The sequence below is a fragment of the Aquarana catesbeiana genome, linkage group LG08 (assembly GCF_042186555.1).
Source record: "Aquarana catesbeiana isolate 2022-GZ linkage group LG08, ASM4218655v1, whole genome shotgun sequence".
Classification (NCBI taxonomy): Eukaryota; Metazoa; Chordata; class Amphibia; order Anura; family Ranidae; genus Aquarana; species Aquarana catesbeiana.
Window position 1 is genome coordinate 80,762,125 of NC_133331.1, and position 21,794 is coordinate 80,783,918.

Consider the following 21,794-nt stretch of genomic DNA (forward strand, 5'->3'; position numbering starts at 1 on the left):
AACTCAGTAGAGATTATTTTTTTTACTGAGCTAAAATACAGCCCATTCATTGTAATGTGCCTAGGCAGACAGGTGTGTAAACAAGCGCTGTGTATTCTTCAGGAAAAAAAAAAAAAATCTGCATTTTTGGTCAGTAAATTACTCCTATATGCACGCAAGTGCATGCAAATATGCACAAATGTGCGCTAATGGCTACTATTTACAATTTGCAGAAGAAAGTGAGACTAAGTTTGCGCAAAAAATGCGAGCAAATGCAAACGCATATGAAAATACACGCAAATACATAGAAAACAAAAAAAACAAAAAAGAAAAAACACACATCTGAAAAAGTAGATGCTCAAACAGGAGTATCATGTGCAAGAGGTCTAACAGTGTAAACTTGCTGACTCCTCAAAATAACACAGCCATTAATGTCTAAACTGCTGGCAATAAAATTGAGTACAGCCCCTAGGTGAAAATGTCCAAATTGGGCCCAAAGTGTCAATATTGTGTGGCCACCATTATTTTCCAGCACTGCCTTAACCCTCTTGGGCATTGAGTTTACCAGAGCTTCACAGGTTGCCACTGGAGAAAATATGGCACAACAGTGACATTACCAAGAACTTTTGTCCCTCCAAAATTGATGAAAAGACGAAAATAAAACTGGTCAGGGAGGCTGCCAAGAGGCCTACAGCAACATTAACCAGCTGCCGATCGCCGCACGACGATGTATGTCGGCAGAATGGCACGGGCAGGCAAAAGGACTTACAGGTACGTCCTTGCCTGCCTGCGGGTGGGGGGTCCGATCTAACCCCCCCCGGTGCCTGCGGCTGTCTGATTCAGGTCAGGGGCGATCAAAGGTGAGGGGGAGGCCACTCATTCGTGGCTCCCCCCTCGCGATCGCTCCTGGCCAATGACGGGCTTACTCGGCTTCTGTGAATGTAAACAGAAGCGGAGGAAGTGATGTCACTCTCCTCAAGCCGGTCTTTTCGTTCCGGCGCCGAGGAGATAAGACATCCAAGTAAGTTTGCACCAACACTACACTAACAGTAGAACCAAGCAGGCACACTTGTCACCCCCCAGTCACCCCCCTGTACCCCCTGTCACACTGACACCAATAGCAGTTTTTTTTTTTTTTCTGATTATTGCATTGGTGTCAGTTTGTGACTGTTATAAGTGTTAGGGCAGTTAGGTTAGCCCCCTTTAGGTCTGGGGTACCCCCTTTAGGTCTAGGGTATCCCCCTAATAAAGTTTTAACCCCGTGATCACCCCCCGTCGCCAGTGTCACTAAGCGATCGTTTTTCTGATCGCTGTATTAGTGACACAGGCGACGCTAGTTAGGGAGGTAAGTATATAGGTTCGCCGTCATTGTTTTATAGCGACAGGGACCCCCATATACTACCTACTAAAGGTTTTAACCCCTTGATTGCCCCTAGTTAACCCTTTCACCAGTGATTACCATATAATTGTTACGGGTGACGCTGGTTAGTTGGTTTATTTATTATAGTTTAATATAGTTTTAGGGCACCCGCCGTTTATTACCTTATAAATGGTTTAACCCCCTAATTGCCCGGCGGTGATATAAATGACATTTTTAGGATCAGATAAGGTCTGCGTCGCCCCAGGCAGCGTCAGGTTAGTGCCAGTACCGCTAACACCCACGCACGCAGCATACACCTCCCTTAGTGCTATAGTATCTGAACGGATTGATATCTGATCCGATCTATACTCCCCAGCAGTTTAGGGTCCCCCAAAAAAAACGCAGTGTTAGCGGGATCAGCCCAGATACCTGCTAGCACCTGCGTTTTGCCCCTCGGCCCAGCCCAGCCCACCCAAGTGCAGTATCGATCGATAACTGTCACTTACAAAACACTAAGCACACATAACTGCAGCGTTCGCAGAGTCAGGCCTGATCCCTGCAATCGCTAACAGTTTTTTGGTAACATTTGAATTATTCGCTGACAGTCAGTCAGGAGCTCTTTTGCCTGTGAGTCTCACTAGTGTACCCCTAAATTTAGAGCCCAAAATGGCAAATCGAAGGTACACTAGTGAAGAGGCCTACGCGTTTCTGAGCATGACAGATAGTGAAGAGGAAGTCACTCATCTGTCAGATTCAGCCTCAGAATACGATCCTGTAGAGGACAGCGGCTCCATGACAGATAGCTCTGACGATGGAGTTGTGGTCACTGCTAAGGTCAGGCGTACCAGACCCCAATCTTCTTCTGTCCTTGAAGTGCAAGAACCACAGGTCCCTCGTATGGAGCAGAGAAGTACTAGCGCCGCTATTCCTTCTGGTGAACTGGCAAGCACCAGCATCCTAGTACACCCTGGTCTTACATCCAGCACTGCAGTAACACTTGGTGACGTGGCGAGTCCCATAAGTGCAGTTCAAGCTGGTGAGGTGGCAAGCACTAGTAGTGTCCTGCTGCCACCAAGAAGACGAACACAGGCCCGTCGTGCCCATAGTGCCCTTCCTGCTGCATTCGCCAATCCGAATTGGGTACCCACCACTTCTGCAGCACCCGTACTGCCCCCATTCACTGGCCAACCCAGAATTCAGGTGGAAACAGTTGATTTTACACCACTGGATTTTTATTCACCGAAGATCTCTATAGATCTATTGTGGACCAAAGCAATTTATACGCTGGTCAACACATCGCCGCTAATCCCCAGTCCTCCCTTGCCAGAGATTGGAAACCAATTACGGTTTCCGAATTTAAGCTCTTTCTGGGCCTTTCCCTCAACATGGGCATAAATAAAAAGAGTGAGTTGCGGTCATATTGGTCCACTGACCCAATTTACCATATGCCCTTGTTCTCTGCCTTCATGGCCAGGGCACGATACGAGCAGATTTTGCGGTTCATGCACTTCAACGACAATGAACTCTGTCGTCCTCGTGGAGACCCTGAATACGATCGGCTCTACAAAATTCAGCCCCTCGTAAACCACTTCAACCAGCGTTTTGCAGACTTGTTTACTCCCCATCAAGTTGTCTGCGTTGATGAGTCCCTGATTAAATTTTCTGGCCGCTTGTCATTCAAACAGTACCTTCCCAGCAAGCGTGCCAGATACGGGGTCAAGATGTATAAGCTCTGTGACAGGGCCACAGGCTATACATGTAGTTTTATGGTTCACGAGGGCAAAGATAGTCACGTAGAGCCGACAAACTGCCCTGACTACATAGGAAGCGCTGGCAAGATAGTGTGGGACTTGGTGTCACCCTTATTCGGAAAGGGGTACCATTTATATGTGGACAATTATTACACGAGCGTGCCACTTTTTAGTCACCTTTTTGATCATCAAATTGGAGCATGTGGCACTGTGCGACCTAATCGCCGGGGCTTTCCTCAGCGGCTTGTAGATTCCCGTCTTAGGCTGGGGGAGAGAGCCTGCTTGCAGTGTAATAATTTGCTCGCTATGAAGTGGAGGGACAATAAGAATGTTTTCGTTCTTACCTCCCTTCATGCAGACACGACGGTCCAAATTACTACGGCGACTGGTGTTGTGGAGAAACCCCTCTGTGTCCACGAATATAACCAAAATATGGGAGGGGTGGACCTCAACGACCAGTTGTTGGCGCCGTACCTAATTGCCCGTAAGGCCAGACGCTGGTACAAAAAAAGTGTCTGTATACTTATTTCAATTGGCTTTGCTGAACGCTCATGTGCTATACAGAGCTTCAGGACGGACTGGATCCTTCCTTAAATTCCAGGAAGAGATCGTCAGAGCCCTTCTGTATCCAGATGGTGCTCCACCTCACCTTCCCCAACCAAATGCAGCAAGCCGGCTGCATGAGAGGCATTTTCCTTATGTCCTCCAGAGTACCCCTACCCAACGAGCCCCCCAAAGAAAATGTCATGTCTGCAGAAAGCGCGGATTTAGGCGTGACACCCGGTATTATTGTCCCTCCTGTCCTGGCAATACTGGTCTTTGCATTGGTGAATGTTTTGAACGCTACCATACACTAGTTGAGTTTTAGCGTAGGGTACAGCATTGCACAGACTAGGACACACTTTCAAAGGTGCTATCGCATTTTGAGAGACCCAAACCTGGAACCGTTACAGTTTTAAAAGTAAAAAAAATATATAAAATAAAAAAAAAAAACAAAAAACAAAAATAGTTGTCGTTTTATTGTTCTCTCTCTATTGTTCTGCTCTTTTTTACTGTATTCTATTCTGCAATGTTTTGCTTTTCAGGTATGTAATTTTTTTTTTATAGTTTACTGTGTTTTAACCATTTTTTGTTTTCAGGTACGCCATTCAGCTGCAGCACGGATTTATCTTGACAGCAACAGCGTTTGCTCCCACGATACATAAAGCCGTGACTCCAGCGCTGTCGGAGGTGATTTCACCACCACAGTTACATACTTCAGCATATATGCCGAAGCGTGGGTGCAGCAGTGGGTGGAGGAGCGATTTGCTCCTGCCTTTTGTGGGAGGATGCCCCCATGCTTCGGCATATATATATATTTTAGGTAGGCACAGGTTGCAGGTATGGTAAGTATTACTGTTATACTGTAATGTTACTTTGTTTTTTGTTAACCATCATTTGCTTAGCAGGTACGCCATTCAGTTGCAGCGCGGATTTATCTTGACAGCAACAGCGTTTGCTCCCACGATACATGAAGCCGTGACTCCAGCGCTGTCAGAGGTGATTTCACCACCACAGTTACATACTTCAGCATATATGCCGAATCGTGGGGGCAGCAGTGGGTGGAGGAGCGATTTGCTGCCTTTTGCGGGAGGATGCCCCCATGCTTCGGCATATATAAACGGTGCATGTATGCCCATCATTAGAAGTGGGTGGATGAAGAGAGGTATTCTAATGGTGGGCATACCCACCGATCAATATCTTTTTTTCGTTCAGCTCACAGGCTACATGAAAAAAAAAAAAAGTTTACAATATATGCCCAACAAGGACCAGCAACATACTGGTATGTTGCTGGACTTTGAGTGGTTATACCAGAATGATGCCTGCAGGTTTAGGTATCATCTTGGTATCATTCTTTTCAGCCAGCGGTCGGCTTTCATGTAAAAGCAATCCTAGCGGCTAATTAGCCTCTAGACTGCTTTTACAAGCAGTGGGAGGGAATGACCCCCCCCCCCCACCGTCTTCCATGTTTTTCTCTGGCTCTCCTGTCCCAACAGGGAACCTGAGAATGCAGCCGGTGATTCAGCCAGCTGACCATAGAGCTGATCAGAGACCAGAATGGCTCCAAACATCTCTATGGCCTAAGAAACCGGAAGCTACGAGCATTTCATGAGAAAATCAAAATCCTGAGATTTTGCTGGATGTAAACAGCGCCATTGGGAAATTGAGAAAGCATTTTATCACACCGATCTTGGTGTGCGCAGATGCTTTGAGGGCAGAGGAGAGATCTAGGGTCTAATAGACCCCAATTTTTTCAAAAAAAGAGTACCTGTCACTACCTATTGCTATCATAGGGGATATTTACATTCCCTGAGATAACAATAAAAATGATTTAAAAAAATAAAAATGAAAGGAACAGTTTAAAAAAAAAAAAAAAAAAAAAAAAAAAAAAAAAAGGACCCCTGTCCCCCCCTGCTCTCACTCAAAGGCGAACGCAAGCGTCGGTCTGGCGTCAAATGTAAACAGCAATTGCACCATGCATGTGAGGTATAACTGCGAAGGTCAGATCGAGGGCAGTAATTTTAGCAGTAGACCTCCTCTGTAAATCTAAAGTGGTAACCTATAAAGGCTTTTAAAAATGCCTTTAGTTTGTCGCCACTGCACGTTTGTGCGCAATTTTAAAGCATGTCATGTTTGGTATCCATGTACTCGGCCTAAGATCATCTTTTTTATTTCATCAAACATTTGGGCAATATAGTGTGTTTTAGTGCATTAAAATTTTAAAAAAGTGTTTTTTCCCCCAAAAAATGCGTTTGAAAAATCGCTGCGCAAATACTGTGTGAAAAAAAAAATGAAACACCCACCATTTTAAACTGTAAGGCATTTGCTTTAAAAAAAATATATAATGTTTGGGGGTTCAAAGTAAGTTTCTTGCAAAAAAAAAAAAAAATTTTTTTCATGTAAACAAAAAGTGTCAGAAAGGGCTGTGTCTTCAAGTGGTTAGAAGAGTGGGTGATGTGTGACATAAGCTTCTAAATGTTGTGCATAAAATGCCAGGACAGTTCAAAACCCCCCCAAATGACCCCATTTTGGAAAGTAGACACCCCAAGCTATTTGCTGAGAGGCATGTCGAGTCCATGGAATATTTTATATTGTGACACAAGTTGCGGGAAAAAGACATTTTTTTTTTTTTTTTGCACAAAGTTGTCACTAAATGTTATATTGCTCAAACATGCCATGGGAATATGTGAAATTACACCCCAAAATACATTCTGTTGCTTCTCCTGAGTACGGGGATACCACATGTTTAGGACTTTTTGGGAGCCTAGCCGCGTACGGGTCCCCGAAAACCAAGCACCGCCTTCAGGCTTTCTAAGAGCGTAAATTTTTGATTTCACTCTTCACTGCCTATCACAGTTTCGGAGGCCATGGAATGCCCAGATGGCAACCTCCCCCAAATGACCCCATTTTGGAAAATAGACACCCCAAGCTATTTGCTGAGAGGTATATTGAGTATTTTGCAGACCTCACTTTTTGTCACAAACTTTTGAAAATTGAAAAAAAAAACAAAAACAAAAAACAAAAAACAAAAAACAAAAAACAAAAAACAAAAAACAAAAAACAAAAAACAAAAAACAAAAAACAAAAAACACATTTTTATTGTCTTTCTTCATTTTCAAAAACAAATGAGACCTGCAAAATACTCACCACGCCTCTCAGTCTCAGCAAATAGCTTGGGGTGTCTACTTTCCAAAAAGGGGTCATTTTGGGGGGTTTTGTGCTATCTTGGCATTTTATGGCCTTCGAAACTGTGATAGGTAGCGAGGAGTGAAATCAAAAATTTACGCCCTTAGAAATCCTGAAGGCAGTGATTGGTTTTCGGGGCCCCGTACGGGGCTAGGCTCCCAAAAGTCCCACACATGTGGTATCCCCATACTCAGGAGAAGCAGCTAAATGTATTTTGGGGTGCAATTCCACATATGCCCATGGCCTGTGTGAGCAATATATCATTTAGTGACAACTTTTTGTAATTTTTTTTTTTTTTCGTCATTATTCAATCACTTGGGACAAAAAAAAAAAAAAAAATATTCAATGGGCTCAACATGCCTCTCAGCAATTTCCTTGGGGTGTCTACTTTCCAAAATGGGGTCATTTGGGGGGGGGTTTGTAATGCCCTGCCATTTTAATACCTCAAGAAATGACATAGGCAGTCAAACTTAAAGCTGTGTAAATTCCAGAAAATGTACCCTAGTTTGTAGACGCTATAACTTTTGCGCAAACCAATAAATATACGCTTATTAACATTTTTTTTTACCAAAGACATGTGGCCGAATACATTTTGGCCTAAATGTATGACTAAAATTGAGTTTATTGGATTTTTTTTATAACAAAAAGTAGAAAATATTTTTTTTTTCAAAATTTTCGGTCTTTTTCCTTTTATAGCGCAAAAAATAAAAAACGGCAGAGGTGATCAAATACCATCAAAAGAAAGCTCTATTTGTGGAAAGAAAAGGACGCAAATTTCGTTTGGGTACAGCATTGCATGACCGCGCAATTAGCAGTTAAAGCGACGCAGTGCCAAATTGTAAAAAGTGCTCTGGTCAGGAAGGGGGTAAATCCTTCCAGGGCTGAAGTGGTTAAAGGAGCTGCAGGAATATCTGGCAAGTACCAGCTGTGTAGTACATGTGAGAACAATCTCCTGTATTCTTCATGTCTGGGCTATGGGGTAGAGTGGCAAGATGGAAGCCTTTTCTTAAAGCAGAGCGCCGCCGAAAATTTTTTTTTTTTAAAAGTCAGCAGCTACAAATACTGCAGCTGCTGACTTTTAAAACATGGACACTTACCTGTCCAGGGCGCCCGCGATGTCGGCACCCGAGGCCGAACCGTCTCTCCGTCCTCGTGTGCTGCCGCCTCCATCTTCGGTAAGGGAATCAGGAAGTGAAGCCGTGCGGCTTCACTTCCCGGTTCCCTACTGCGCAAGCGTGAGTCGCGCAGCGCAATACGGATGGTCCCTGCTGCCTCTGGGACCCGTGTGTTTCCCAGCAGGCAGTGGGGAGGGAGCAGGAAGTGGCATAAACAACCGCAGATTCTGCGGCTATCTATGCCGGAAGTGGGTACAGATACCTGTAATATACAGGTATCTGTACCCCCCTCCCCCCTGAAAGGTGCCAACTGTGACATCGGAGGGGGGGAGGAATCTGATGAGTGGAAGTTCCACTTTTGGGTGGAACTCCACTTTAAGAACATCCAAGCCTGGCTAAATTTTGCAAAAACACATCTAAAGTCTCCCAAAAGCATGTGGGAAAAAAGGGTTTTGGAATTATGGCCAAAAAAGTTCAACCTTAGTTTTATCAGACCATAAGATACAATATCTCACAAAAAAAAAAAAAAAAAAAAAAAAAGAGTACAACCCTCACATTTTTGTAAATATATCTTTTTGTGTGACAACTCTGAAGAAATGATACTTTGCTACAATGTAAAATAGCGAGTGTACAGCTTGTATAACAGTGGTTGTGTTATTTTGAGTGGACAGCAAATTTACACTAATGTCTAAACCGCTGGCAACAAAAGCGAGCACACCTTTAAGTGAAAATGTCAAAATTGGGCCCAAAGTGTCAATATTTTGTGTGGCCACCATTATTTTCCAGCACTGCCTCAACCCCCTTGGGCATGAAGTTTACCAGAGCTTCACAGCTTGCCACTGGAGTCCTCTTCCACTCCATGATGACATCACTGAGCTGGTGGATGTTAGAGACCTTGTGCTCCTCCACCTTCCATCTGAGGATGCCCCACAGATGCTCAATAGAGTTTAGGTCTGGAGACATGCTTGGCAGTCCATCACCTTTACCTTCAGCTTCTTTAGCAAGGCAGTGGTCATTTTTGTGTGTTTGGGGTCATCATGTTGGATTACTGCCCTACGGCCCCAGTTTCCGAAGGGAGGGGTTCATGCTCTGCTTCTGCATGTCACAATACATATTGGCAATCATGGTTCCCTCAATGAACTGTAGCTCCCCAGTGCCGGCAGCACTCATGCAGCCCAAAACCATGACACTCCCACCACCATGTTTGACTGTAGGCAAGACACACTTGTCTTTGTACTCCTCACCTGGTTGCCGCCAAACACGCACACTTAACACTATCTGAACCAAATAAGCACCTTAGTCTCAGACCACAGGACATGGTCCCATTAATCCATGTCCTTAGTGTGCTTGTCTTTAGCAAACTGTTTGCGGGCTTTCTTGTGCATCATCTTTAGAAGAGGGTTCCTTCTGGGACAACAGCCATGCAGACCAATTTGATGCAGTGTGCGGCATATGGTCTGAGCACTGACAGGCTGACCCCCCCCCCCACCCCACCCCTTCAACCTCTGCAGCAATGCTGGCAACACTCATACCTATATTTCCCTAAAGACAACCTCTGGATATGATGCCGAGCATGTGCATTCAACTTCTTTGGTTGACCACGGCACAGCCTGTTCCGAGTGGAACCTGTCCTGTTAAACCACTGTATGGTCTTGGCCACCATTCTGCAGCTCAGTTTCAGGGTCTTGGCAATCTGCTTATAGCCTAGGCCATCTTTATATCCTCAGAGAGTTCTTTGCCATGAGGTGCCATGTTGCACTTCCAGTGACCAGTATGAGAGAAAGTGATAACACCAAATTAAACACACCTGCTCCCCATTCACACCTGAGACTTTGCAACAATAACGAGTCACATGACACCGGGGAGGGAAAATGGCTAATTGGGCCCAAATTTGGACATTTTCACTTGGGGGTTACTCACTTGTTGCCAGCGGTTTAGACATTAATGGCTGTGCTTTGAGTTATTTTGGGGGGGGGGGGGGGCGCAGCATATTTACACTGTTATACAAGCTGCACACTCACTACTTTACTTTGTAGCAAAGTGTCATTTCTTCAGTGTTGTCACATGAAAAGATAAAATATTTTACAAAAATGTGAGGGGTCTACTCACTTTTGAGAGATACTGTATATAGGTGTAGCAGAAATCAAGAAAAGCTACGGTTAAGCACATGGTCATGGGTGACAGAGGTTTGAGACCCCTGTGATATGGAGCCCTCACAAGAAAAGATGGAACCTGTTCTTTCAAATCGTAAGCCTGAGCAATAGGCTGCCAAATGCAGCAGAAAAAAGAAGATTTGGAAGCTGCATGATCCTTTGGGTCCTCAGGACCCACAAAAATGCAATTGGCAATTTGTGGCAGTTGGCAACAGGTAAACATGATAGCACAAATTAATATCTAAACTGAGAAGAGCCTATTCCCCTGGTGACAGAGCCTTAGGATAAAGAATGGCAATACACTAAGCAACCAGAGCACATGACCTTCTGCGTCAACAGTGATCTCATGGAGTCAACGGTGGGCTGACTGGAAGAACAACACCCAGCACAAGAACACATACCAAGAAAAAGGGGAAAGGCCATCAGCCTCCAAAAGAAGAGACAAACCAGGGCAAAATTTAACCCTGGATCATACGCAAGGCCAGATGCAAATAAATCTGTTTGGAGGAATCCAAGATATGGCCCACAACCTACTAGCAAGGAGGAATCCTAGGTCCACACCACTCAGCATGCGATTGTCAATAAAATCTTCAACTTAGCCTTCAAAAGAGTAAGTGCAAAAGCCAAAATACCCCATCTTTTGGCTGCAATAGCCAATCTGGTGTGCCCCCTGCTGCAAGAAAGCTGGAAATATTGGGCCTTCAATTGGCAGGACTTTACTATCCATAAAAGCCAAGGACTGTACACAGACAAAAGGGTATCATTCTCCTGGACCAAACCAGAACAACCATAAGCACAGGAGTTTTCTCCATGCGAATCCAGCAACACAAGAGAGGGAAAGGCTGTAGCGTAGAGAAGTCATAGCTAAGGATAACTGATCCCATAAGGTCTCCAAAAGCAACAAACCACAGACGCATTTAGAACCCTGGTCCTAAGAACAACTTGTCCAGTTCTTCACTGAACTTAGATGCCAGAAGTCCACAACTGGAGAGCCCCACCATTGATGGGCTCTCAAACACCTCCAGATGAAAAGCCCACTCCCTCCTGAGACAACTATTGACAGCTGAGAAAAATCCGCAAGGCAAACTTCCATTCTTGGAGGGTGAACAGCTGCCAGAGTGCAAACAAAAAGGTTCTACCCAGAACAGAGAAAAATTCACTTCCTCCTGTGCAACCAGACTTCTACGGCTTCCTTAATAAGTTACATATGCCACAGCTGTTGCATTCTTTAAGCAGACCCTCACAGGGACCTACAGCTGTGTCGACCAAAACAGAAGAATCAGACTAACGGACTCCCATCACAGTGTTAATAAAGCAACAAACCTCACCCACAAAAGTCCTGTCGTATCAAATGGGGGCTCAAAAACTGCAACCCCACCGAGCCCATCAGATTGGCATCCACCATTGGGGCTGTCCAGGAGAGGAGGAGTAGAAAGGGACTTGTTCCATCATTCCAAGTAGTTACAAAGATGACCACCAGTCCAGACCAAGGCTCACTGCAGTAAAGGGACAACAGTGACTAACCATTGTGCCATCCCACACCAATCAGAACATTCGGTAGAAACATTTCTGGAATGGGACTGGGAAAAAAGGAACCTCCTTCCCAAGACTCACAAGTAAAATCTAATTGAGTAAAATGTTACTAGCGACGTGAACAAAGCCACCCAAGTCTGCACAGCAAGGCATTATTCCTGGGAGGGAGAACCACTAATTTGAGTAGTCTTCAGGGACAGGCCCCAATATTCCAGCCAGATACATGGCACTTTCTGAACTTCTTTAAATCTACATCTGACAGTTTAATGAAGCTCTGGCAGGACAGACATCTAAATTTGTGGAGCTCCAATGCTGGACTTTCTGGTCTCAGCTTCATCAGCTGCAGAGTCAAACTGTCAGATGTAAATTAAGGATTATCCCAGAAGGTGTATTCACTGGACTAACTCATAGTATAGCATGCCTGCACACTTTACAAAGTGGATGAATTCCTGGAGTTCAGTTTTAAAACGTGGTGGCTGCATTTTTATATCTCGTGATTGGTTTCATCTGTGTATCACCCAGTCACTTCACTGGTTACACAAGAGTTTAACTACATTAGGCATTAAAAACAGCAGAGGTGGTTTGTGGAAAAAAAAAAAAAAAAAAAATCTAAAAATAAGATATACACTGAATCTTGAAGAATTGGAACGAATGACAAATACGATCAAGCAAAAGAGGGGAATTAAGTCCAACTAGCCAAATAATTACAGGATTGTTATTCAAGGTTCTATGAAAGCCAGCTGTGTAACACATAACCATCCAAATCTTAATAGTACAATCAGTTTATTTAAAATTCATCAAATACTTAATATAGTCTAAAGAACACAACACTCATTTTCTCACACTCTAAAGTTTGGGAGGGGGAAAAATTGCAAAACACATTGTATTGTAGGAGTTTTTTTCTAGAATCCAGACACCAATAATTGAGGTTGAAGATTAAGATTGGAGTACAACTAGCTCCTCTCCCTTCTTCCCACTGCCCTTGGTAATTCCGTGTTCTCCTTGACACAAAGTGAAGTATTGTAGTTCAAGGAAAAAAGGGGAGCAGGAAGGCATTATCTGTCTGTGTTAATTGAAAATTCTGCACCACAGTTGTCACAAGAGAATTGGGAGACACGGAAAAAACCCAAACCACCTGGAACGTCTGATGCAACAGCAAGCTGGGCATTACATGTGCACTGTGCCCACTGGGAGGACAACCTTGCAACATTTTGCTGTATGAAAAGCACAACCTTTCATAATACATTAGGAAAAGGCAGGCTTCAGACATCCAACTTACAATGATTACATAATGTATGGCAGCCCTCAAATTTTCCACTCGTATTTTGGGAGTGGAAAATGAGGGCTTGCGAGCTGAGCTTCCTGCGAGATGGGGGAAAAGCACAGCTGGTAGGGTTGATCGGGAGCCGTTCTCCCAGCGATCGCCCCGGGGAGGAATAGGAGAGTCGCGGGATAGCACGCTGTTACCGGCGCTTACATTATAATTGTCTCTGCTCGACACAGCCCCGCCTCCTCCTGATCTGCGTCTGTGATAGAAAGAACGCCAGTCCAATGCGAAGATGCAAGATCTATCACAGGCGCAGGTCAGGAGGAGGCAGGGCTGTGTCGAGCAGAGCAGAGACAATTATAATGCAAGTGCCAGTAACAGCGTGCTATCCCTCTTCCTCCAGCCATGCATTCCTCTGCCCAGACGAGGCTGCAACGATAAAGTTGTTAATATTTATTTTTGTAACTTATTTTTGCATAAAACATTTAAGTGTCATTTCATGAGATAACTTATGAGGGCGTGTTTAGGGGTGGGGCAGGGTAGGGATTGAGTGGGGCACTGGTGGAGTGTAACCCTTGAGGCCTGGCTAGTAGTTTAGGACTTGAAATTTTGAGCCCTGGTGTATGGTGTTTTGCTGATTACAAGCAATAAAACTAAAATGCAGAGAAAAGATTTAATTTTAGACTTTCCATAAAATACTTTAGGAATACTTACACTGAGAGGCAGTTTTAAAATGAAGTTATGAATTATGAAGTTCATTATGCGTATACAGTATATGAATATATTACACCCCTCCCCCACTCAATACACTAAATAAAACCTATTACACATCTTATTTTAGACCCAGTGATGTCATCACAGGATATCTGTTCTCTAAGCTTCGTAAAAACATGGCAACCGTATGCCAATGTAAGCAGTGGGCTGGCTCCTGTAGGAAACAGCCGGATGTGACGCTAAGCCTCCATGACAAAGTGATCTGAAGGATTAAAAGTGTGCAAGGGACAGTAAGGCTCATGAAAAAGGGGCTAACTAGAGGATGCTGGACATCCTCCATCCCAGAAATTAGGTAGACTCTGACTTGCCACAGCCTCTATTTCACACCAAGAAGCTCACAGTTCGCAATGAAATCAGAGTAAGCAATTTCAGAACAAGAGAAGCATGTAGAGCCGTGCAAGACTAAAAGGTACGACTAGAGTTCAGGTTATTCTGCTCTCTACAGGAGGACTGGTTATGAGCTATACTACTGCCTTCAGCAGTGGTTCTCAACCCTGTCCTCAAGTACCCACAACAGGCCATGTTTGCAGGTTTTCCTTTATCTTGCACAGGTGCTTTAAATCAGTCAATGGCTTGGTATTTGGACAACCATTTTATCTAAGAGAAACTCCCAAGACATGGCCTGTTTGGGGTAGTTGAGGACAGGGATGAGAACCACTGGCCTAACAGGAGGAAAGAACAGCTTCCAGGCAAGACCGTTGCCTAACTGAGGTGATAGCAACAAGGAAAAATGTTATGAATTAGAACAGAGAGAGAGGTCTGATGATATTTCAGAAGTCCCCTTTTGAACATGAAACTACCAGTTTCAAAACCTACAGAGGTAGGCCCCATTCACACTAGCGCGTTTTTTGATGCATTTTGCATTTTGCAGAAATGCACGGGAATTTTTTAACATGGGTTCCTATGGAACATGTTCACATCAATGCTTTTTTGTATCTCCGCGTTTTTGGAAAGGGTCGGGGACTTTTTCTCATGCAAAATGCAGCGTTTTGCATGTAATGGTTTTCAATGGACAAGCATCAAAAACGCAAGTGCACCTTTTTTGCAGCGTTTTTGATGCGTTTTTGATGCGTTTTTGCCGTTTTTTTTTTTTTTTTTTTTTGTAATTTTTTTGTAAGACTGTAAAAAAAAAATGAAAAAAAAAAAAAACGCAAAACGCAAATCGCGGCAAAATCGCGGCAAAAACGCGGCAAAAACGCGGCTCAAAAACGCGGCAAGCATGAAAAAAAAACCTCCAAAAACGCTCAAAAGCAACATGCATAGGTGTGAATCGAGCCGTAGAGGGGATTTGATCTGGACAATCTGTCCCAGACAGTATAAACGCAAAGGTTAACCACATCAATACCGGGCACTTAACCCCCTTCCTGTCCAAGCCATTTTTAAGCTTTCAGTGCTGTCACACTTTGACAATTGCGCAGTCATGCTACACTGTAACCATGTGAACTTTATCATTTTATTCAAATTAGAGCTCTCTTTTGGTGGTATTTAAATCACTCCCGGGTTTTTTATTTTTTGGAAAAAAGTTTTCGTTTTTGTCAGTAAATAAGTAATTTTTCTCCTTCACTGATGGGTGCTGATGAGGCAGCACTGATGAGGCGGCACAAATATGCCGCACTTATGGGCACAGATAGGTGGCACTGATGGCCACTGATTGCTGGCACAGATTGGTGCCAATTGTGGGCACTGGTTTCTGGCAGTGGCATTGCTGGCACCTAATTGCAATCAGGGCACTGATGATCAGTGCCCTGATTACATCCCTAGATGTCCTCTGTGAGGAGATGCTGCCGATTGGCTCTCTTCTCCTCACACTCTGTGTGAGGCGAGGAGCGCAAATTACCGGCATCTCTGTGTTTACATGTGACCAGCTGTAATGGTTAATTACCAGCTGTAATGGTTAAAGAGCCGCAGCTCTTTACACAGATGGAGGTCACGCTGTGTCCTAGCAATACGGCGAGGCTGCGATCCGACGCCCCGGGGCGCGTTAGAGCGGTCATTCTGGAGGGTCGTCATAAGACGTCCACTCAGAATGAGAGCCTTACCGCCCAGCCATCATTTGAAGGCCAGCGGGCAGGAGAGGTTAAAAGGAGTTGTAAACCCTTGTGTTTTTTCACCTTAATGCATCCTATGCATTAAGGTGAAAACACCTGGCAGTCTCCGCCCCCCCTTTTTAATTACCTGTGGCCTGGAATGTCACCTGGCAGAGATGTGCTCTTCCTTTGCCCGGGGTTCTCGGCTCTTGACTGGATAGATTGATAGCAGCGATATCCCGCTGCTGTCAATCAAATCCAATGACGCAGGCACAGGGGCCGATTACGGCATTCGTGTCTATGGACGCAAATGCTGGACTCAGGAGCGCACCCACAAGGTAACCCCCCGGGAGAACGCCTCACCTAAGGGGTTATCTGATAAGAGGAGCCGCCGAGGGACCCCAGAAGACGGTGTTCGGGGCCACTATGTGCAAAACAAACTGCACAGTGGAGGCAAGTACGACATGTGATATAAAAAATAAATAAATTAAAAAAAACATGCAAACCTTTACAATCACTTTAAGACTATGTGTCCTTCTGGCTAAAAGAATGTAAGCAGGTTGAGAGGTATGTTTATACAATGTAAATAAAACTCATTCGTCTGCGTGATGAAAAAGGGATCAGCTTAACATAACAATCAGTGTTATAATAAGCCTAATTTTCTAGAACATTTTCAGCTATAAACATGCATGGGGCAGCCATATTTGCTCATCAAATACTTCAATTCTGCTTTCTGCCACAACAGGTTTCTACTTTACCGCTCCTTCAAACAGTGCATGTCCACAAGTTTACAGAATTGCATCTATTGTGCACATGGGAAAGGCTGGCGGGTTTGGGAAAGATTGGACATACATGGGGGCACAGATCATGGAGCTTAATATTTTGCATAAAAAGTTATTAGTAAGTACATAGCTTAGATAAAAAATTGACCTTCCTATACAGAAACACTTGAGGGCCCATTCACTCCTATGCACAGGCTTAGGTATGAACAGGCCCTTATAGTTTCTCTTTAAAGTGTTTTTAAACAGCAGCTCATTGATGTGCACCAGTCACATAGAAAGCATGACATCTCTACTTGAAATGCAAAGCCCAAAGCAGTGCTAATTCTGTAGAGGACATCCAGCTTTTGGAAACCTGGAGGGTCTCAGACCTCTCACCTGAGGATTGGGCATATTGCGTTTATGATAGAGAGATAGAATTATCTGACTAGTGAATAGTTCCTAAATAGTTCCGTGAGGAGAAGTCAGCACTTGGAATGACATCCAACAAGGGTTATCTTTTTTGCAAAAACATGTATAACCGCCAACCCGTTTAGGCTGTCAGGTCTTAGGCCTGGCAATAGTATATCTTCAAGCATTCACTCAAAAGACACCTATAACTTTCAATGTTTACACTTCCACCTAGCAGCACCAAGGTCATTGTTTCGTATTCCAACCATGGCGCTACCTGCATGGACTTATGTTCTCCCTGTGCGGGTTTCCTCCAGGTACTCTGGTTTCCTACTACACTCCAAAAAATTGCTGGTAGGTTAATTGGCTTCTGTTTAAATTGGCGTGTGTGTGTGCGCACCCGAGTTAAGGACCGTAAAGATTGTAAGCTCCTGGAGGGCAGGCACTGATGAATGTACAATATATTTATACGTTACGTGCTGTAGACATTGATGGTGCTACAGGAGGTACCTGTAATAAATAAATATTCAAAGCAAGGATGAAAACTTGTGAAGCCAATATACATCGCCACTGCAAACTATGTACCTCATCAGAATCTGAAGCCCCATGGCTACTGCTTCCTGCAGGCAACTCCGTCACCTGTGATCTCATTGCTTTGGGAGCTGGACCTCGTCTGCTTGTGATTGCAAAAGCAGCTTGCTGGTGTCTGAAGAGGGTAATTATGCCCCTGTGCTTAGTCACTGTATGGCAAGTCCCATCTTTTTCAGAATTCGATCCTTTGTGCAGAAATAAAGAGCACAGCAGAATATAAAACACTACTATACAAAGACTGTGCTTTATATACAATTATACAATATCGTCAATGTATTCCATTATCACAAGCACTGCATACATTTACCACAGTATGGGTCTTTGTCTTGCAAGGGCACGTCATTTCAGCACATTTACAATTGATAAAACTTATTCAAATACTAAAAAGCCTGGAAACTATGAGGAATCTGGCATAAGATGTGACAAAATGTTGTCATGTATGCCAAATATATAATCTTTAAAATTTACCAGTACCTAGCAACTCTGAAAATTAGTGCAAGTTCTGTAACATATGGTACGGTATATAACACATACCAAAAAGGTAGTAAAGTGGTAAGAATTTACGGATGTCCTCAGAGGTCCAGCCAGGCTTTCTGGTACAAAAGCAGTGAAACGCAACACACTGATGAAGTTTTGCAGGAGAAGACCGCTAAAGCAGCAATAAATACTTCTGAACTAAGCAAAACAACTGCACTCCAGGTAAAACAAAGGATGCTAAAAGATCTTTACACTGTCTAAAGACAACTCATGAAGCATAAGCATGGTATAAGACTGCATCTTTCATATTGGGCTTTCAAGCATGTTGCACATTCTGCAAACTACGTGCAGTTTTTTCTGGTCTTGACTAAGACACTAATTTGTAAATACAGTATACTTTTAAATATTCCTTTAAAGCCATTTTAACACATGAATGACATTGGAAAAGTGAATTTTTGGGCCATTTCGGAACTATATTACTGATGCCTATTTCTATGGCAAACCCTTACGAACAACCATATCACTGTCCAATGAAACAGCCTTAGTAGCCAGTAAGGACACCCTCATTGGAAAGGAAGTATAAGTTGGTGGAACCGAATCATTAAGCCAGGTTCCATTAATGAAGCAAAACTAAAAATCAAAGCAGGACATAGAAGCTTATCTGGCTAAAAACAAAAGCAGGAATCTTGTGCTGTCTGGTTACAAACAATTCAGACATTTGTCTGTGTGTCCTGACACATAGGAAAAACAAATGTACAAAAAGGAAACCCTGACTGAACGCCAAAGAAAAATCTAAAGCTGGCAACTTTATCCAGACAACATGAATAGAGTCCCTGAAACCACCTCCTCTCCTTCTCCAGATAAATAAAGTTACCAACATTTGAATTTTCTTTGCAGTGCAGCCGATTTCTTCCTTTGGATTTGTGCAGTCTGTGTGGCATAGGGTGACACCCTGCTGGCATTTAGCACCCAGTCTTCCATGAGGGTGACCCAAATCAGGGTTTAAGAAAAACTATATCCCATGTTTTTATATAAATATAAATAGGATGGCAGGAGCTGATCTGTCATACTGCAATTTCTAAACCTACCAGCATGCTTCTTGTTCTGACACAAGCTTCGCTCTCCCTTCCTAGTCAAACCTACAATACATAGTGTTTTAAGTATGCCTAGAGATTAGCTTTAGGTTGGTTATAGGTCTGCTAGAGGATTGGAAGCTCTTGCAGGCAGGAATCTTATTACCCTTATGCTTTGCTGTTAATATATTGCTCAGCAAATCTGTAGCACCAGTGTTGGTACTACACCTATGAAGAGTTCTAATAACCTGCATTTGAAAGACTGCTTTGTGATACAGAAATACAGACCATTAATATCCAGAGCAGGTAAAACAAAGCACACAGACAAGTTCCTCAGATGCTGGAACTAAACAAATATATATATTCTGTTAACAAAAGAATTTAAATGTTAGATTCTATAGGTGTACCTTTTGAGTTGTCAGTGTGGTTTATGACTGGGGCCGGACAACTAACAGAAGGGGTGATATTGGAATCCACACACACAGAGCTGCAAAGATTTTTCAATATTTTGGGGTTTGGACAAGGCGTCCTTGAGATGCATTGTTGTAAGAGTTTAGCGATACACAAGGCTGCAAAGTTTTGCACCGCTGTGTTTTCTTCCTTTTTCACAGATTCCATTAATGGTTTAATTATAGGATTGAGCTTCTCAGGCAGCTGCATGAGGTTGATGATGGCACAAGCTGCAAACATGTGTACTCTTAGCTGTAGCACCTGCCATTCCTGGTTGGTTTCTACCACAGTCATTTGAACTTGCTGTCTTTTTGCATCCAAGATCTGGAAAGCCTTCGGGTTCCCTCTCAGAACTGCTGTTGCTTCACTGAACACTGTAGTGATCTAAGAACAAGTAAAAGGGTTACAAGCGGGTTAAAGAGGAAACAGTGTGTAAAAGTCAGCAGTACACCTGCATGATGTCCAAGACTAGATATACTTTGCACTTACCTGTCCAGAGGAGTGGTTTAGCTAGAGGTCTTCGATAACCTTAACACTCGCCTGCAGACACCCCTGCTTTAGCCTTACTGGGTATACATGAGGACATGTCTGTCTGGTTGCCATGGACCAGAACTTAACTACTTGCCATATCTTCCCTTTTTGATTAGGAACCCCCCCCCCACTACCTACCCATTTGCAGTCCCACACCAATTTCCCTCTCCTGCCTTCATTGTTGTTAAAGAATGGATATGTAATTCATGGACAAGGCTCAACAGAAGAAATATGAAGCGTTTTCCCATGTTGGCAAGCTTCCATTAAATGAACGAGACCCCAGAAAATGGCACACTAGTAAAACATCTTAAAGCAGATAGAAGAAATTAGTCAATTTTCTTGGCATGGTTTGAAACGTATAATCTCCAGTTACTTGGATTGTAAAAAAACGGCATTTAACCAAGCAAATGTAGCAATACACCAACAGAACTACAAATCATGCACACCGGCATGCCATCTAGTACAAATGGAGATGTTAGATAGAAGATGCAACCTTCATGGATAGGGTTGCCACCATTTCTTCAAGCCAAACCTGAACACTTTAGCGCTGCACAGCAATTTTTATTTATTTGTAGTATACACTATAGGATCAGTAAAAAGACCTGGGACACCTTTGGGGGTGCCAAGGAGAGTAAGAATGTGGCATTGTGGGTGGGGGGGGGGTGGTTGTGGGTAGTATAAATAGGAGGGGCTGCAAGGGGAAGGTTGACCTATGATAGAAAGGTGGGGGGAGGCGAGTGGGGAATGACGAGGGATGGAAAGAGGGGATGCAGCAAAGATAGGTGGTAGGTTGGTGGAATTCAGACAAGAATGGGGAGGGGGGAAAGGAATGGAATGAGATTTGCAGAGAGACGGGCGCTTGCTCTATAAAAAGGTGAGAGAGATGCGGATGGAGGTGAGCAAAGAGGTAGTGATCAGGGGAGGACCAGAGTCGGTGGTGAGGAGAAGGAAGAAGCTGATTGAATGGGAGAGAGGCAGTTCTGATGTGATATGCAGTATTGCTAGTGGGAGTGAGACAGAGCAGCATGTAATGTGAATGAAAGGCAGTTCGGTTGCGTTACAGTGGAGGTGGACCAAAGCACAGATGGATGAGGAGCAGGAGAGGCTCAGGGAGAAACCAAGTGAGAAGGGAAACAGTGCAGGGGGTAGAGTGTAAACTGAAAGTGACGATGGAGGGGGACAGCTGGGGGAGGTAAGCGGCCGAAGGTGCGGAGGAGGGGGTGGCTGTTCGAGGGAATACCGATGAGATTAGGTCTGAATAACGTGTCGGGTTTCAGGTGGACTGAAACCCAGACACATGGTTCAAATCCCAAAAAGGTGGCAACCCCATTGAAGGAGCATACGTTGCCTTATGTTGTCAAAGAAACATGACTGGACATATTCCGAAATGTGATGTCTTCTGTAACCACTTGTCGACCAGCCGGAGTCATCATACTGCGACAGGTTGGCATAATCCCGCGAGCCATCGTAGCTGTACGTCGGCTCCTTTAAAGCGGAATAGTAGGCAAAGGCGCACGCCTGCTGCACTGCGGGGGTGCCGATGCTTGTGCCCGGCGTTTGCGATGACCGCCGGCCAGAGCGATCAAAGGCACGTGTGTGAAAACACAACAAATCCCTGTTCTGAGGAGATGCAGATCATGCGTTCCTAAAATCTAGGAACCACCATGTGTTATCTCCTATAGTCAGTCCCCTCCCCTTACAGTTAGAACACACAGTCAGGGAACACAGTTAAACCCTTCCCTGCCAGTGACATTTGTACAGTAATCATTGCATTTTTATAGCACTGATTGCTGTATAGTTTTCAATCGTCCCAAAAAT

General features: G+C 44.0%; 1 protein-coding gene across 3 annotated transcripts in view; it reads right to left on the bottom strand.

Annotated features, from left to right (window-relative positions):
• The window catches only part of BTAF1 (B-TFIID TATA-box binding protein associated factor 1), a 234,766-nt gene that overhangs the window by 74,159 nt on the left and 138,813 nt on the right, over window positions 1–21,794 (bottom strand). For all 3 annotated transcript variants that reach the window (XR_012235669.1, XM_073596058.1, XM_073596057.1), the window contains exons 20-21: window positions 19,403–19,829; window positions 17,440–17,630 (exon numbers count right to left, since the gene is read on the bottom strand). Coding sequence is in view for 2 of the 3 variants with exons in the window: in XM_073596058.1 (XP_073452159.1) it covers window positions 17,440–17,630; window positions 19,403–19,829 (618 nt within the window). In the remaining variant the exon portion in view is untranslated. The remainder of the gene's footprint in view (window positions 1–17,439; window positions 17,631–19,402; window positions 19,830–21,794) is intronic.